A 19,520-nucleotide genomic window follows, 5' to 3' on the forward strand; every position below is an offset into this window, starting at 1 on the left:
TACAAATCGCACCATTCGTGGAAAAAGGAAGTAAGTGATTTTCACCAACTTTTCAGGTTTAGCTTAAAAAAACTGTCCTATATTTTTGTATGAGTTCTAGAAATAAGTTTCAAAGGGAAAATCGTAGGTCACAGTTGCCTTCAACTACATGTGTCATTTAATTTAGGAACAGGTTCATGTACTTCCAGATAATCTAAAAAAACACGGTTACTTCTGTATTCCACGTGAACACAAAGAACATTTGCAGGGGTAACTACAATTATTGGCGCGCTTTATTGTTATGTATTTTTAAATATATGAACAAATTTAACTCTACTTACGCCTTTATACTCTCCTATATTTCATTAAAATCTAGAATTGCAACTATAATTACGTTGTTATTTAACGAAATATCATTTTTTGTACATCGAGTTACGTATTTCTAGGGAGCCATTTATTTTAGTTTAGTTAGTGTATTTATAAAAATAGCTTTTATAATGCAGAAAGTAACTGAATATTTAATTTGTATCATGTAATACCTACTTCTTACAGTAAATAGTCTATTATGTGCGTGCATGTAAGTCAAAAGTATAAATATAGGGGCAAATTAATTTAGAGAATATGAAAACAAACAGGGTTATTATTAATTTATTATTATTTTTAAAGAAATGTTTATTGCCTCCATAATCAACTTAATAAAAAAATGTTCAAAATAGTGATATTTTTATTATTTTTATTAATGTTCATTATCCTCAACTTTGGAATCGGACTCTGTGGTTTAGTTTAGTTGAGTCGTAGATTTAGTATTTAAGTTCTTATAAAACGTCTGATAGTGTGGTGGTATGTTTTTATCTTTATATAGATTCATCAAGTCTTTGTATATATTTTAGGTATCGGTAGCAGTGCATCATACTAATGCTTGATTTCAAAAGGTTCGCTGTGTGCAGCTCTTTTTTCTCTTAACTCTTCCCCTTCTATTTGTCTATTATTTGGTGTCTCATCAGCGAATGCGTATTTTATTTGGAATTTCCCCGGACATTGAGGATCTGCCGAAATCTATTTAATTTTACTCCAACTCGTGTAGTAAATATATTAGGTCCTAACATATGAAATTTGTAAGGGAGTAACCTAATTACTCCCTTACAAAACGTAATTTCAGTTGATTTTTCAAAATATAATACATTTATTTAATCAAAATATGGTCCATTGCCATTAATGTACTTTTGCCATTTGATAGGTAGTTTTATTGATCCCTTTACTAAAAAACCATTAGAACGGGTATCGATAAATCGGACTTGAATTTTTTCCCTTGCAAGAAGTTATCCAAATTTTGAAAGAAAGCAAGATCCGGGAAGTACGGTGGATATATTGGACATTTGAAGCTCTTCTAATTTCGTAATGTTGTCCTGAAGCAGCAGTAGCCTACGGTGATTGACCAGTCTCGGTTGTTTAGCAGCTAGCTTTTCCATCATGGTTTGCAATTGCTGACAATACACATCTGCCGTAATATTCTGGCTAGATATAAGAAAGCTGAAGTGAACAACACAGGCACTAGTCCACTAAGTGCTCACAAGTAACTTTTTTTGAGTTTGAATTTTCGCTTGGGGCAGGATTTGGTTAGTTTGCAGGAACACCATTGCGATGAGTGTTTACGATTATCATACAAGATACTTTTCATAACAGGTAATGATCCGATTTAAAATCCCTTCATTATTATGCCGTTTTAATAACGCAGCAGTCTACGCGCGTATATGTCGATTTACTCCATTCAATTTTTTTTCAAGCTTTTTTCACCTTCCCAATTTGCTTCAAGTGGATTAAAACAGTTTTGTTACTAACACTGCAGCCTGCAGTTAACTCGGACGTGGTTATCGATGGATCCCCTTCCACATTAGCCTTTAATTCTTCATTATCAACCTTGGACTCGGCTGCTCACGAAGGGCTTGTTTTGCAGATCGAAATTTCCAGAACGAAAACATTGGAACCAAAAACGCACTGTGTTTTCTTTTGCGACACCATCGCCATACACATCATTAATTCTTCGAGTCGTTTCTGCACACTGGTGCCACGACGGAATTCGTACTCTTAAAAAACGCGATATTTTATGTTTTGCATTTTGTAAACTCAGTGACGTAAAGAAAACACCAAAGATGGAAAAAACATATGGATTACGGTTTTCGAAAAACAAATGCATGAGTAAATAACTGTACTAATTTGAACTTTGAATTCCTGGCGAAAGGAGATATTTGAGATCAAAGTGGCCCGTACGACAAAACACCAATTTCATATGTAAGGACCTAATATTATAGTACCATCTCTGAGAGGCTGGAGTAACATTTTCATAATCTGGGTTTTACTTAATGCACTATAAGTATAAACGATGCATTTTAGCGCAATTATGCTTTTCATCTAGAATTTATCATTGTTAGATTGCGGAGATAATGCGATTCTTTATGTGGAAACATATTAATTTGATCAATGACATTTTTGGTTTACTTCTTATTTTGATTGGTCTATTAGTATGTTATCGACAACCTTGTCGATTTGGACCACCTTCATCGTTAACTGAATCATAAAAAAATCATAATAATACATACATCGAACTCCTACATTTCCTCCTTCTACCAACTCCTACATTTTAATAGCGATATTAGTTCTAATATAAGTTAAGGAGTGTCCGGCGCCTTCCTGCAAGATGAACCGAAGATATCACGAAGGTGACCGGGAGTCGATGGAAACAAAAGGCGGAAGATCGCACATGGTGTAAGAAATTGGGAAATAAATAAATAATACTCAACAATTAACAGCGCCTTCTAGTCATGTAGGTATGAAGAGCTTTATATCAATAAATACTTAGTTTTTATATACATACATGAAACATATACATAGAAAACACCCAGACCCACACAAACAATCTTACTCATGAATACAAATATCTGCACCGTCCGTTTACAATAACCCGCGACCATTGGGAGTCAAATCGGGAGCTTAATAGACCACCAAAGCCAAATTGGGACAGGCCTATATCCAACTGTGGATAGACAAGTTGAAATTATGATGATTAGTAGTTTAATAGTTTTCAAAATCTTAATCTTAATATAATATTCTAAACGTGAAAGTTTGTAAGTATGGATCTTTGTTTTCTTTCACGCAAAAACTACTGAATTTTTTACGAAACTTTACACTAATATAGCTTTGCATCTGAATAACACAGGATATATTTTATATTGAAATTTAACGCGAGCACAGCTAGTAATTTATAACAAAGTAACGTTTGCGGGACCAGCTAGTATTGTATGTGTACCTATTATGACCAGTGGGAATTAATATTGAATATTATTGCTAGCAATATAAGGTACATTTAGTTCCACGCGGTCCATCCTGGAAACCATCGTTAGTTAATTCCTGTTAGACCTACAATAAGATTCACTGGCAATTGTATATTCGTTTATCCATATTTAAAGTAGAAGTATTCTTTTTATCTATTGTTTTTATATACACTTCTATCAATTCGCTCTTCTATGATAAATGTCTAAAAGCAGATCGATTTTTCTATCATTTATTATTACTATTCCTGGCAAATTCATCTGATCTCCTGCTCCTCCTATCATCCATCATTGCTGCCCGTCATCAGCTTATACAATTAGCTAAAAATAGTTTATTTTTTTACTTAATTTTAATTACATGAACATATTCTTATTTTTTTTTCTTGTAAATACATGCTGTATTTAAAATTACCCAACATCAGGTATGAAATGTTACGTGTAATAAAGAAGTAACTACAACTACACTTTACGCATTGTGAAGTTTTGCTGGGCGGAAAGTATGTAACAATAATCACACATAAACTATCAGCTAAAAGTTTCGTAGAAGAAGTAAGTCATTAGAATTACACAATAGTCCTAGATTGTAAGATATAGGAACAAGTATTTAAGTATATTTGCGTTAAACATTTTTTTGTAAATCTTCTTTTAAAAATTACGTAAATACAATTATGACTTTATGAACGGGATAATTGTAAAGCGAATAAATGCAAATACGCATACCTCTATTTTATGCTGGAATTTTATGTTTTCTAAAGTCGCAAAATTTTAGTATTTTTGCATTTATTCCTTCATTTTTGTCGATAGCTTCATGAGATTTTGACAGAAGGTGTAAACCGTGAAGCTCGATTTATTTATGTAATAAAACATTTTTGACGCAAGTGTAGTTGCGGCCTTTTTACACAGGGGATGTGCGAAATGTACAAGGATATCGTGTACATGTTACTGTACTGTTTAGTTCTGAAATATCAGTAGAGAATTGTAGATAGTATGCTGTTAACTTTATATGCTCGCGAGCAAAGAGGATATATTTGTGGGTGTTTGTGAATATTTCGATTCACAAATTGAATATCGTTTGTGTGATCGTGAACTCGTTTCCAAGTGCGTGGCGACATGTTGCGTGGCGCGCGGACCACGGAGTCAGTCTTCGTCATGTAAATGAGAATTTGCCTTGAGACGAGATCGGATTAAACTGGGAATATACATAACGAGGCGACACGTGAGCTGACTCGCAATTGATACGTGGCCTTTTTTAAAGGATGTGGCAATATTCAATAATTCATTTACTCGTGGCACGTTTTATGTGACTCGCTTGGGTACGTACCGCCTCCTAGCTATTTTCACAATGTTCTTTTGTTTCGTGTGTATATTTCTTTACAGGCTTAAATGCCAATATTTGGCTTACAATCTTTACACAATTAACGTATACGGTTTTGATAACTTTAGTTAGTCATATAACTGGCACTGCGTGAGGGCTGCACTACATACTTTATATGATAAAGATATGGGATAAGTTTATTATTTTGTATAGATCTTTTATTAAGTAAAACTCATTACAAGTAGATGGCGCTTTATCAAAATAGACAATTTCTTTTTTTGTTATATAGATAAATGGGCTTGCGGCTCACCTGATGGTAAATGATTACCGCCGCCCATGAGCACCCGCAACATCATGGTAATTGCAAGTGCGTTGCCGGCCATTTAAGAAGTAATAGCTCTTTTATATAGGTATAATGCATTTTCATAGAAGTAAAACTTGCTTGTTCAAAAACCAACACCATTGGTTTTTTTAATGTATGTAACACCAGAGGGCGTTGTGGTAGTCCAGAGTTTTAGTGTTGGATTGTACAGATATTCTCCAGCGTCGAGGTTGTGCTCATGTCATCCAGCTCGTTTGATTGACGGATGAAGTAAAACGTGATTTATTTATCATGAAGTTACGTGGCTGGAGCGCATAGTAGGATGTATACCTGTAGGGTCCAAGTGTCCGTGGCCTCGACGAGGAACGCCTGGAAGCGTTCGTCGGCGATGAAGGTGAAACGGTCCACGGTGAGGATGTGCGCGTCACGCCGCCGGATCCACGACACTGACTTGTTGCTCAGCTGCCGCACCTGCAAAACACACAAACATAATCTATACATCTATACATATAAATAAAATTGGAGTGTCTGTTTGTAATATTGAAATAACCGTTTTTTTCTACATGTATATGAATATATATACGGTACATACACCAACATAATATTTTTTTCAATTTTTTTCTGTTTGTTCTGGCTAATCTCTGAAATGGCTGAACCGATTTTGACGAGACTTTTATTGGTAGGTAGCTGATGTAATAAGGAGTAACTTAGGCTACTTTTATTTTAGAAAAATAAAGTTGTATTCCACGCGGACGAAGTCGCGTGTGTAGCTAGTCATATAATATAATTTAGTTTCACAATGTGCGGATCTTTTGTAGAGACCGCAAATTATAAAATTGTGCTACTACGACGTTCACTATTATGAATATTGAATAGTCTTGACTCAATGGACGCTCTCTCATCATTTATTTACAGCCCGCGCTGAACATTAAACTGTTGCTTGTCCAACTAAAACTTTTCAGACGTAAAAAGAATTAATTAGTTGAACAGAAATAATACCGAGGTGGAATCTGTGGGGCTAAAATTATAAAGTTTCTATCGATCAATAGCCGAGCGGGACCGCCGCGTCGCGCCGTGGGAACGCGTACCGACCACCTAGTTACTAATTACAGTTTGTTTGTATGTACGTTATTATTATTTATTCACAAGTTACAATGCAATTATCCTTTGTTTCTATCAAAAACAAGAGCTCCTACATAACTGACAGTACATTAAGATAATTATACATAATACCGGCACTACACGTGCGTACAAGTACATGTGGACGTAGGTACGTTACAGTACAGTACAGCAGGCACGGGGCCACGCTATGTCCTGACTCAAAGTCAAATACTCATACAAAAATATCTTTATTCATGTAGGTCTATTACAGACTCTTATGATATGTCAAATATACCGTCAGTACGGAATGATTTCGAGATGAGAAGAACTGACAAGAAACTCAGCTCGTATTCTTTTCAAATAAATGTTTACAATAATACAGATTCATTTAAATTCAAATTTGGTAGAACAGAGTGACCACACCAGCTTATCGTCGGTTAAATAGAAAAATGGCACTATTCAAAAAGAACTTTTTTTTACAAGAAGTTTTAAGATTTTTTTAAATTTATTTAAATTATTTTTTCCTTTAAAGTTTTAAATGTACACAGAAGTATTATATAGGATTTTAAAAGTATTTAGATAATGATTAAGACGCCGTGGTTAATTTAATTGACTTACTCGTATATAAAAGGAGGTAAATCGAGCTGCTAATTTTTAAAAATGAAATTTTTCTATTTAATGTACGATATGCTATTAAATTTATTTAATTCATCACTGTTGAGTATCATGTACGGGATACTGTTAATATTGAGGACCCATCCTCCACGTATGAGCAGAGTATACGAATGGGTGAGATGTGGCAGCGTCCTTATTTCTATTCTTATAGTGGAGTCTATATGGATAGCATAGACATTGCAGTAAAGTATTCTTTTTAATGGATGATAATAGAGTGGTGTTCCCACTTGCGCTAACGGTAAACTGGCGGGGCACCAGTGGAGATGAGATGAGCAGGGGGTCATGTCAGTTATCCCAGGGCAAATTTAACTGAATTTGTCACGATGGTTTCCACGTGGAAATCAATTTGGTAGCAATGTACCATCATTGCTAGCAATGGGATCGTTGGTCCACAGTGCTGTTAGTATTGTGGACTCCTTTGACCCCGCTGTGAAATATTGCATGGTTTCTGTCAGCTGGCAGGGAGGCTGTCATACGGTACAGGAGTGGTGTAGACTGCGAGTATGTTTTGTTTAAGGATGATAATAAAGTAGTGCACCCATCAGCGAAAACCGTTAGCGCAGGAGGGGCGCCAGTGGAGGACGATAAGATAAGAGAGGTCGGGTCAGTTAGACCATCGTGACAAATTCACCCGGAATTTATCAAGATAGTTTCCAGCGGGAACCGCGTGGAGGTCAACCTGACATGGTACGTTGCTAGTAATGTTTCATGAGTGACATTACTAATACTTAGCTTCGACCTCCATCTAGAGAAGTGTATGTTGGCTATGGTGGTAGTACCTTGCAGGGCAGGTAGGCGTGGGTGCCGAGTTGCGTGGTGATGTTGTTGGGCGCGGAGGGGTCGAAGTAGGGCCCCGTGTAGAGCCCCACGTAGCGCTTCACGAGCCGGGCCCCGCCCCCGCCGCCGCTCGCCTCGCCGCACGACAACACTGCAACAAACACATACACTCTATACCGTGCGTACTACACTGATGATAACTGATACTAATACTTCAATACCGTTTGTAAATACATACACAGTGTATAGGAAATAGCCAAACCGATAAAAATAATCATACTATGTTTGCACCGTGCGAGGAATAGAACCCGAGACCATCTGAAGTAAAGAGGTGTGCTACACCGCTAAACACTGAGGCTGTCTATAAATATACATATTTATTATGCTATGTTAGTTACAACTCAACTAACATAGCATTATTAACGTCACATTAATATATGCAAATTAAATTAAATGTAATCGGAGTTACTGTACACTATGGCGGTAGTACGTTATGTACGTTTCATCGTACTACCGTAATAGTGTACAGTAAACAAACTTCAATGTAAGCAAATTTTAATATCCTTTTATTATTCTATCATTAATTCAGAAACCCGTCTTAGCATAAGTAAAAAAGTAATAATTTTGCCGGTTGCTGTTTTAAACAAATGATGTAACTTTACATTTTGAAGTAAAGATCCTTGTGAATACATAATGCCAAGTAACATGATTGTATTACGTTAGACTTCAAATATTATATACGTACATATATTAAGTAGTTTTTGCCTACTAGTGAACAGAAATTTGTTGCAAATAAATCTCTGTTCAGTTCATCTAAAAATTGATATTTGTTTAGTGCACGGTACAGGTATTGATTTATACACTGCAATATAATATTATACATTTTCATGATCCACACAATACGATCTGCTAGCTCTATATGGATAAAGCCAACAATAGATTCATTTCCATTCTCGGTTTTCGTAAACTCAGCTCAATAGGAAAAAGTGATTTATATAGTTGTCCACAACGGCGGCATGCGGCAGTCTGCGAAGGATTCCGCCTCGCCCCGACGTACTGCAGTGTAGGTAGGTAGGTATTTTTTCATTATATAATTACATTCTCTATACACAACTAACAAAATTAATCTGCGAAAAGACGATACACTTAGTACTATTTTTTTTTTGGATTACTCTAATGCTGTCGGCCGCAGCTGGCCTTTACAGCTTCACCGGGCGATAGGCGAGTGTAGATGGCACTACAAACCCGCGGAAGGACTTATGAAGCAGCTGAAAGCCAACTGCCGCCTGATACGACGACAGTCTGAGGGCACCGCTATGGATTCGAATTTCGAACTCCGTTTGAATGGGACGGGGGATCGGTTGTAGGGGCGTACTATTAACACACTGATCACGTCAGTTTCACATTCGAATAGGTTCCGCAACATGTGAATATGTCTAGTGTTGCTTTCACCATTAATGAGCATGCATATATAATAATAATAATAATCTCAGGACAAATCATACAGCGCCATCTAGTCCCAAGTTAAGCTAGCTAAAGCCTGTGTTACGGGTGTCGTATCCGTCAGGCGGGAGTTGGCCTTCAGTCGCTCCGTAAGTCCTTCCGCAGGTTTGGAGTGCCATCTGCACTCGCCCCCTATCGTCCGATGAAGCTGTAAAGGCCAGCTGCGGTCAACAGCATTAGAGTAATCCGAAAGAAAAATTGATAAATTCTCAATCTGTGCGCAACCGTTGCAACGAATACACCTTTGTGATCTGAAAAAGTGTTTATTATTTATTTGTCATAACGATGAGTCGTCCAGTATCAATTCCCCGCTCTTACATACATAATTATTGTATGTATATATATTCGACTCGAAATAATAAAAAAAGAACAAAATAATGACAAGAAATTAATGAATACCGTTAGTATATATACGTATGTAGGATTATGTAAATTTGTTTGGCAGTGTAACAGTTAACGATTATCAACTATCGCGAGGTACAGACTTAGACAGTCTTGAATTAATTACAGAACTTTTGAATTCTCAACATCTATTATAAATACAAGTTACGTACGAACAGAAAACTAATTATACAGGCAGCCAATGTCGCTACACGCTTAGGGAAATTTAGATAATTATTTTTTTAACAATTTTAAACCGATTGGGCTGAGACCTTGCATGCATATATCTACGTAGCCATCCCCTAGGAAAGGATTTTGATAAACTCCACCCCTAAGGGGATGAAATAGGGGAAGAAAAATTGTATAAATCTGGGATGGGATAAAATAAGGGATGATGCAGAATGTAAATGTATTAGTTTGAACCTATCAGTACCTAATGGAACGAATAAGTTAAGACGAACAAAATAATTTTTAGTCTTTAGGCTACTTTTATTTTAGAAAAATAAAGTTAAATTCCACGCGGACGAACCGCTAGTTCAAAATAAAGTCAAAATAGTTTCGTCTCGTACAACATACCTACATGTAATAATATGTATTTTATGATATTTATTGTACAAACGCAAGATCTAACATGCCAGCCATGACGTTATGATTACTAAGCAAATACTTATATAAATGAACTAGCTATTCGCCCCGACTTCCGCCCGACTCGCACGGGTGTATGTATTGTATATATATACTTTCTCTATCTATTAAAGAAAATCAATCATAATACGTTGCGTAGTGATAAAGATTTAAGCATACCTAGGGGCGGACTTTGTTTTATACTGTGTAATGATGCTATACTACTGTAATGTAATGTCTCCCTGTCTCCGTGTACAGTACGTAGGTCGCTACATGACATATCTGAATACTGTGTCACATTGATAAGTGATTCTGCGCCAAATGCCGCTGTAATTTGCTTGATACGTGCTCTTTCGCGGCGGATATTGGGACAGCAATGAATGCAGAATGAAGTGGTGCCACCTCCTGCGACCCCCCTGTGTGTGCTCGCAGTCAACACACACACACACACACACACCGCCGCGACCCTAATTACATAAGCAATATCCCTTTGTACCCCTCACCCCCCGCTGCACTACATCATTGCATAACCCATTATGTAAACCAACCCATATACTCGATACTGCGCAATATTTTTTTATTGGTGCTCATAACAAAGTTCCAAATAGTTCCAATATCGTAAGTCATAACACTGTTAGGGGGGAAAGGGGCTTGTTAGTAATATGAATGATCTTATTGCCAGCAATGTACCATGTCAGGTTGACCTCCACGCGGTTCCCCCTGGAAACCATCACCACCAACCATGATAAATTCTTGGTGAATTTGTCACGATGGGCTAACTGACCTGACCTCGTGCTCATCAAACTGTTAGCGTAGGCGGCTGCACCGACCATTATGATTCATAAAAAAAAAAGTCGACAGTTGCTCTGTGCTGTGTAGTTACTGTACAGGTGTTATTGTATTTGAGACCGAGTGTCTATTTTTTAATTTTTTTTTTACGCGTATGAACCAATTGCAAATTTGATTTGCACATTGTGTGCAATTTGATCCAACTTGAAAGATAGGATAGCTTACATCTCAATTTATAGTCACAATATTATTTTATTACAGCAACGCATGCTCCAGTCTTCTAGTGTATTATAAAAAATATGAGTTTAAAGAGAAAAAAAGTGCCAATTATTTTAATCATTTGTTCAGCTGTTAATCTGTTCGATAGAAAGATATTAAAATTAGTCTTGAAATAAAATTGGTCTTTTAAATATATTAAATTTGTACGTGAAATAGAAATAGAACATTTTAAATTTCTTTCATTATATTTTCGAAGATATAATTTGTCAAAACAAATTTATCCTAAGTATACATGAAATCTTCAAGTAAAATTTATTATAAATGAACTGTTAATAATAGAAAACACGAAATTAGTAATATAACGTCAATATTATTTTTAAGTATTAAATTGTTTGGATCCCAGCCCGAGGGTCCGCCCGCCGCCGGCCGCCGCCGCGGCGCCGGTCCGGAGTGCCGCGAGTGGGCGCCGCGCCCGGCTCATTTATATGTATCCTAATATATCCTAATATTATTATAATAAATAGAAGCTCATATCATATTATATATATGTATATAATGCATTCAATATGGTCACTCTATTCTCCCAAGTTTGAATTTAAAAATGAATCTGTATTATTGTAAACATGTATAACATTTATTTGAAAAGAATACGAGCTGTTTGTTGTCAGTTCTTCTCATTTCGAAATCATTCCGAACTGACGGTAGATTTGACATATCACAATAGTTGTAATAGACCTACATGTATAAAGATATTTTGAATTTTGAATTATTTGAAATTTTGAATATTACAGTTACATATTACAATTACAATAGTTGACATAATTTGGACTGAATCTGCTTGATGTTTGTATGTACAACGGGATCTGATTCTGTATCATCGCCAGCAAAATTTTTGTTTTTCATTGTATAGTAGAAAATAATATATAAATATATATAACTCAAAGGTGACTGACATAGTGATCTATCAACGTACAGCCGAAACCACTGGACGGATCGGGCTGAAATTTAACATGCAGGTAGATGTTATGACGTAGGCATCCGCTAAGAAAGGATTTTTAGTAATTCTACCCCCAAAGGGATAAAATAGGGAATGAAAGTTTGTATGAAACTTTGAAAATTTTAAACCGATCGGGCTGAGACTTTGCATGAATAAAGCTACTATAACGTAGACATCCCTTAAGAAAGGATTTTGATAAATTCCACCCCTAAGGGGATAATTAAACGCGAGCGAAGCCGCGGGCAAAACCTAGTTAGTAAAAAAATACGATGGGGCTGGCATTATCATATGATAAAATAATAAAAAAAAACAAGTTACGAATTCAGACCGTAATAACTATATGTTTATAAATAAAAGAAGATTTTTTTAGCCTTGTATTCCCTAAGGAAAGGAAATTTAATGATCTCAACTTCATGGAAACACCGGCTCAGGAGACAGCTATCACGTGAGGGAAGTTATTTTTGGTAGTGCTCATGTTTAATTTTTTTATATTCAGGAAATCCACAGAGGGCCGTAATTGTGAACGTGAAGAAATTGTTTGACCATACCTAGTAATAATAATATTCTCAGGACAATTCACACAGCGCCATCTAGACCCAAGTTAAGCTAGCTGAAGCTTGTGTTATGAGTACTAGATAACTGATTACATAGATTTTCTTTCTTAAATACATATATTATACATAGAAAACACTCAGATCGATACAAACGTATGATCGTTTGTGTGTTTTCATGAATACAAATGTTTGTGCCTTGCGAGGAATCGAACCTACGACCATCGGACGTAAAGCGGTGTGCTAAACCGCTAGACCACCGAGGTCGTCAATCCTATGGATATTAAAAAATCAAAAACTAAGATCAGAAATTTCAGGGCAACGTCCGCGATGTGATGAGTAAGCAAAGATACATATGTTGACGCGTCTAGAATCTTCATCTTCATTTCTCGGGGCGGTATTACCCAATATCCCACCCCCTGTCAATTTATTACACCTTATCTTTTTAGAAGGGGAGAACATAATATGTTTTGTAGGTGCTGAAATAATTGAATAGGATCGATTGAATCTTTTAGTGTAATCAGATCTGACCACAACTTATATATTGTATCATCATCTGCTTCTTCCTTATCCCATTTGTGGTCGGTGTAATATGTTCCTCTCTTCCATTCATCCCTGTTCGCAGTCATCTCGTTATTCACTCCCTTTCTTACCATATCATCTTTCACACAGTCCATCCATCTTTTTTTCGGCCTTCCACTGCTCTTATAACCATCCACATTCATATGTAACACCTTCCTTAGCATATGATCTTCATTCCTACGCGTTACATGTCCATACCACGACAGACGATGACTCTTCAACCGCTCCGACACCGGCGCCACTTTCATACTTTCTGTAATGTATTCATTCTGTATCATATAAATGATATATGAAGCCTAATAATGAGTTGTACGCAATGTAATGATTTCTTGTGTTATTCTTACATTTTTGATGAGACGAGGCCCGGGTACATGAACATGATCGATTCACAATTGATGTATCGGCCAGTAAGTAAGTAGGTACATATTTATTTACAGATTCTTCATTGGATGGATATGTATTATTGTGCGAGACATTATTCCCGGCTAATGGAATATGGCCGTAGCATGAATTATGAGAAACCCTAATAAATTGAATGATATATTATACTCTCGGAATTTATTTCTATATTTTATTTTCCATCATATAACATGGTCGAGATGGCGTTGTTAGCTATGAATTATTTAATATATTTTTGGTTGAGAACTGATCGTATATATATATGTACAACATTATTTCCATTCATGTGTATACAGACATACACGACCACAATGGCGGGGGAGACTTATATTTAGCTACTTAGGTTAATAGTGAAATAATGTTGAATGTGGCACTATATAATATAAACTAGCTTTTGCCCGCGGCTTCGCTCGCGTTAAGAAGTATTATTATTAATTAGATATAGTTTTTGCGGCTTTACTTTTGTTTCCTTTCTTATGGGATGCCTACGTCATAGTAGCTTCATGCATGCAAAGTCTCAGCCCGATCGGTTTAAAATTGACAAAGTTTCAAATTAAATTTCATCCCCTATTTTATACCTTTGGGGGTAAAATTAATCAAAATCCTTTCTTAGCGTATGCGTACGTCATAATATCTACTTGCATGTCAAATTTCAGGCCGATCCGTCCAGTGGTTTGGGCTGTGCGTTGATAGATCACAATGTCAGTCACCTTTGAGTTATATATATTTAGAAGATAGAAGAAGAAAGATTAGCTGGGAGTAGTACTGTGGGCTTTGACAGTACGAGGACAGGGCTGAGATGCGTATTAAAATACAATTTCATAACTTTTTCTACTCTGATGACAATGATGGTCTCTTGGCTTATAATGCAGTGCAATGCAATAATCTGAGCCAGAAAATGTCAGAAACAAATAGATATGAATGGTTGTGACAGATTATGGAGGAGCTCCGAAATGTATATTTTATAGCGTGCAATGCAGAGAACAACGTTGTCCACGAACTCTGTGAATGTTTACTGAATGGTTTTTTAAACGTATCATTTAATAAATAACACCTCATGTGAACTCTCATTTTAAAGTATATATATATATATATAAAATACGTGTGATGATAATAATGAAATGTTCATAATCTTTGTTGTAAACTCTTTGCACCTTTTTATATGTTTACTAGCTGTCCCGGCAAACGTTGTTTTGCCTTAAAATGAAAAATAAAAATTTACGGTTGGACTACCCCTAACATTGAGTAGGTCTGAGAATCGGCCAACATCTATTTTTCATTCTCATCTTAGGGGGATGAGAATGAAAAATAGATCCAGTCCATCATATCATGTTGGCCGATTCTCAGACCTACTCAAAACGCTCACAAAATTTCATGAGAATCGGTCAAGCCGTTTCGGAGGAGTATGGGAACGAAAACTATGACACGAGAATTTTATATATAAGATTTTTCTACCAATTTTAAATGTATTTTCTTTATAGAATTGTCATATATATATAGTATATATATTTATAGTCACTTTTTGTCTTACAACCGTTTGTACACGTATCCTCATTATAAGTATTTACCATTTTCTATCAATATTTGATTTACATCACACATATTTTGGTCCTACTTCGGTAGAATTCCAACATTTACATTCAACAATATTTTTATTGAATGCTTGTCGAAACTGAAACAAAAGATCCAAATGTAGTCCGTATAAGTGGCACGACCGACGACACGAGTGTGAGCACGAGTGAGACCGCGGGGGGACAGTGTGTGTCGGCCGAGTGTCGTGTTGACCCAGAATTAGTCACTCGTGAGCACAATCGGTGTATTGGTTCGCTGTAATCATAGCACGGGTCGGTCGGTCGGTCGGTCGGTCGGTCGGTCGGTCGGTCGGTCGGTCGGTCGGTCGGTCGGTCGGTCGGTCGGTCGGTCGGTCGGTCGGTCGGTCGGTCGGTCGGTCGGTCGGTCGGTCGGTCGGTCGACAGCGCGCCACTCGTCGGCTATGTCTCTCAACACTGAGCTGAAGTTCTGACAAACTTTTGATGACATGGAACCGAAATCGTACATGCCCGTACATGACAAATAGTATTCTTGAATAATATCCGTCATACTCGTGAACGAGCTGCTTGTAGGGACTGCTCTAATCATTACGACTGATTAATCTCATTGTGTATTTAATATTTTGTCCCTAATAAATTAGTGCAGTTAGTAGTTTGCATTCACACATCTATACATGTAAATAAAATTGAAGTGTTTGTTTGTAATATTGAAATAACCGTTTTTTACTACATGCATACGAATATAAATAACATTTTTACAATTTTTTCTGTCTGATTGTTCTGATCTGAAATGGCTGGACCGATTTTGACGGGTCTTTTTTTGGCAGGTAGCTGATGTAATAAGGAGTAACTTAGGTTACTTTTATTTCAGAAAATATCATTTATTTTAGAAAAATACAGTTAAATTCCACGCGGACGATTTCGCGGGAACAGCTAGTTTTAAAATAAAATTATTTAAAAGAGCAACACGAAAGTTTTTTGCTCGTTTTTCCTGTGATGAGACAGCTTTCCGAATGAGCGGTAGATTAAAAAAAATATGTCAAATGGGCCTAAATTAGGTCAATTTTTTATTCTATTATATTTAAAAAAAATAGCATTGTGACTAATACAAATAATCAACATTTTGTGGTTATATACGACATATTATCACTGTTTATATCTCAAACTAAACACAGCCTGTACTAATGTAACTAATAAACAAATTTATTTTTGTAAACATGTACGTAACATATATAGAAGATATCCAAATTAACACAATCATATTATGTCATAAAAAGCAAATGCAATGCAATGCATACAAACACCTTCATTTGATTTGATTTCAATTCTATTAAGTCAATAATGAGTCGGCTGGTATCGATCGAGGTAAGTAAATATTAGTACAAGAGCCCGTAAAACGGTGAGTGTGGGTGTGCAGTGTGCAGGTGCACTCGCCAACGTGTTACTGTCCCCTCTACCATATAGTAGCCAACCGTCCTGTTTTCCCAGGACATGTCCTAATTTCTGCAGTGTCCTGGGAAGTCCTGAATAGTTATTTGTGAGCGTCCTAGGTTTTTAAAATATGCGCACCTTTTAATTACTGATTTTCAACTGTATAATTTTATCAAATACTTTATATTAAAAACCTGAATAATAATAAAAAAATGTGATAATAAAAACAATAGAGAGACAAATCAAATTAATAAAGAACAAAGATTATATTAATTATTTGAATTTTACTACATATTAATGTAAGTATTGCAACACTATCACTGCGTTCAATTTTTAAACTGGATGGTCCTGGATTTTTGAACTTGCAATCCTGTTTTTTTTTAATGTTGGGCCTGGCAACCCTAGTCTACCAGCTCCAGTATAAACAAACAAACAAACGCGCCGCCTGCCATCACTTCAAATAGTTCAAACTAACAGCGGCCGTATGCTGCATAAAGTGAGGCAATTATTGTTGAATTGGATGTTGCCAGCAAATTAAATTGCATATATTAGCTATATAGTTTTCAAATTAATTAATTAAATTTCACTAAAAAAACTGGTGAACTGGTTTTATTATCACCACAGACTATACAGGATATAATTGAAAATAATAATAATCTCAGGACAATTCACACAGCGCCATCTAGACCCAAGTTAAGCAAGCTAAAGCTTGTGTTATGGTTAACTAGATAACTGATACATATACATAGTTTTTTTTGTAAATACATATATATTATACATACAAAACACTCAGACCGATACATACAATCATACTCATGAATACAAATATTTGTGCCGTGCGAGGAATCGAACCCGCTAGTATCGGTAGTAAAGCGGTGTGCTATACGGCTAGATCACCGAGGTCATCAAAAAATAGTGTAATTGAAAATACTATTGATATTATATAATTTTGAAATTTATATTTCATAGAACTGTTCTTTTTATACGCCAAGTTATTTCATACATGTCTTGATGCTGTTTTCATCATTTGGACACCACACCATCCACTGATGATGATCCGTTACAACTATAACAAACAGAAAGGTGGCGCTAAATACACTTTAGTACTTAAATGTTGTCACTGCTTGTTGTACACGTAATTTTTGTCCAAAATATATTATATTTTTTATGTAGTCGTTTTGTCCAAGTCGTAATTCGTTCAACTTACGTTTCTTTGCATTATTTATTTACATAGTTATATCGTATCGTTCGGACGACGCGACGGTTTGGAACAAATTTGTAGATAGAGTGACTTGTAAGTTGTGTGTGGAAGTCCTCCACATTCTACAGGGACATTATTAATAATTTAATTATATTTAACTAACAGTTAGTCACTCTATTCTCACAAATTCGAAATTACAACTGAATCTGTATTATTGTAAACATGTACAACATTTATTTCAAATGAATACGAGCTGAGTTTCTTGTCTGATCTTCTCATCTCGAAATCATTCCGAACTGACGGTAGATTTGACATATCATAAGAGTCTGTAATGGTCTATTACAGACATACATATACATGAATAAAAATATTTTTAATTTAAAAATATAGTTACAACTCTTGTTAATTAAACCTGAAATTAATAAATTCAATCTCAGTTAATTATAAGAAAATAATAATCGTTTGTAATCAGAACAGCTACAATACGTATGTCTGTATGTAGAGCGGTGGCGGTGGCGGTGGCGGTGGCTGGTGAGCGGGTGGTCGGCCGTCACTGACGGTGACAGGACCACGGCCCGACTGTTGGTTATCATTTGGCATGGATTAGTGTTGCCATCTCTACGGACATTTTACACCTTCTATTGAAGATATATTATAATATAATCATAATATTAACACTACATTTAAAGACAAAATTGCTGTCCCTAAGTATCGTTTAGAAAAAATCAATAGGTCTAAAAATGTACAATAAGATACCAAAGGATATATTGGAATTACCCTATCTGTTAAATCATATCTACTGCCTATTACTCACTAAACGATTATTTGAATGACGAGCGTACATGGCAATGGTTGTTCATGCACGGGATTTTCATTTAATGTTACACATAGACATCTATATAAATATACATTGTAAATAAACTGGTTTTTAAGAAAAAAAAAGTAATTTAATTTACAGTCTTGCCAGTTCTTCTCAATTGGATCTATATAGTGAACTGGACGGTAGGAAAAAATATAAATATAATATAAATAATTTAACGTTTATAAGCGGCTATAATGTCCTACACGAATAAATGATTTTTGAATTTGAAGACGATTTTTGAAACGAGAACAGAAGCAACGTCACTACGGCAGAGTTAGCTGCGATATCACAGTTGTATGGGACAGTTGGTGCTAGGAATGTAACTCTTGTAATATAATTGTTGTTGAATGTGACGAATTGTGATATGTAAAATAAATTTGAATTAATTATTTTCAATCGATTCTTGCTATTATTTTAGACATTGCATAACTCTGTTTGTTTTCTATGTTATAAAAAAATATTATCTGTAATTGAACAGAGATCCTATTAAATGTAATATTAAAACTTACTAATATGATAAACTCGGAAGTTTGTGAGATATTGTTGATGTTGATGTTCGGTGGACGTTTGTAATTCACGCAAAAACTGCTGCACTGATTTTAATGAAACAAATTAGCTTATACATCGACATAGATGGGCTATAATTATCACGCGGGTGAAATCGCAGGCACAGCTAGTTAATAATGTTTTATTTACAGAGTGTACTGTGGGACAGTGTGAGTGGCAGCAGTGGTCGGCTGGTGTCTGGCGCGGCAGACGGCGCGGCGGCGTCTGGTCGGCGTCTGGTCGGCGCGGCGGCGGCGCGGCGCCGTGGGCCGGCACTAGTAATTAATTCCATCGTTATGCAAATTCCCGTTCCGACTTCTGTTTCGTTTCGGCTGTTTAGCATTTCAATGCTGTAATTTCCTCCAATTATGTAAATTAATTATTTCTGAT

General features: G+C 36.0%; 1 protein-coding gene across 1 annotated transcript in view; it reads right to left on the bottom strand.

Annotated features, from left to right (window-relative positions):
- LOC131842855 (neurotrimin-like) overlaps positions 1-19,520 on the bottom strand; it is a 161,736-nt gene that overhangs the window by 4,367 nt on the left and 137,849 nt on the right. The window contains exons 3-4 of the mRNA XM_059191421.1: positions 7,498-7,646; positions 5,273-5,413 (exon numbers count right to left, since the gene is read on the bottom strand). Of these exons, the coding sequence (XP_059047404.1) occupies positions 5,273-5,413; positions 7,498-7,646 (290 nt within the window). The remainder of the gene's footprint in view (positions 1-5,272; positions 5,414-7,497; positions 7,647-19,520) is intronic.

This window comes from Achroia grisella, unplaced genomic scaffold (genome assembly GCF_030625045.1).
Source record: "Achroia grisella isolate CSIRO2021 unplaced genomic scaffold, CSIRO_AGI_Agris_v1 utg257, whole genome shotgun sequence".
NCBI classification, from domain to species: Eukaryota; Metazoa; Arthropoda; class Insecta; order Lepidoptera; family Pyralidae; genus Achroia; species Achroia grisella.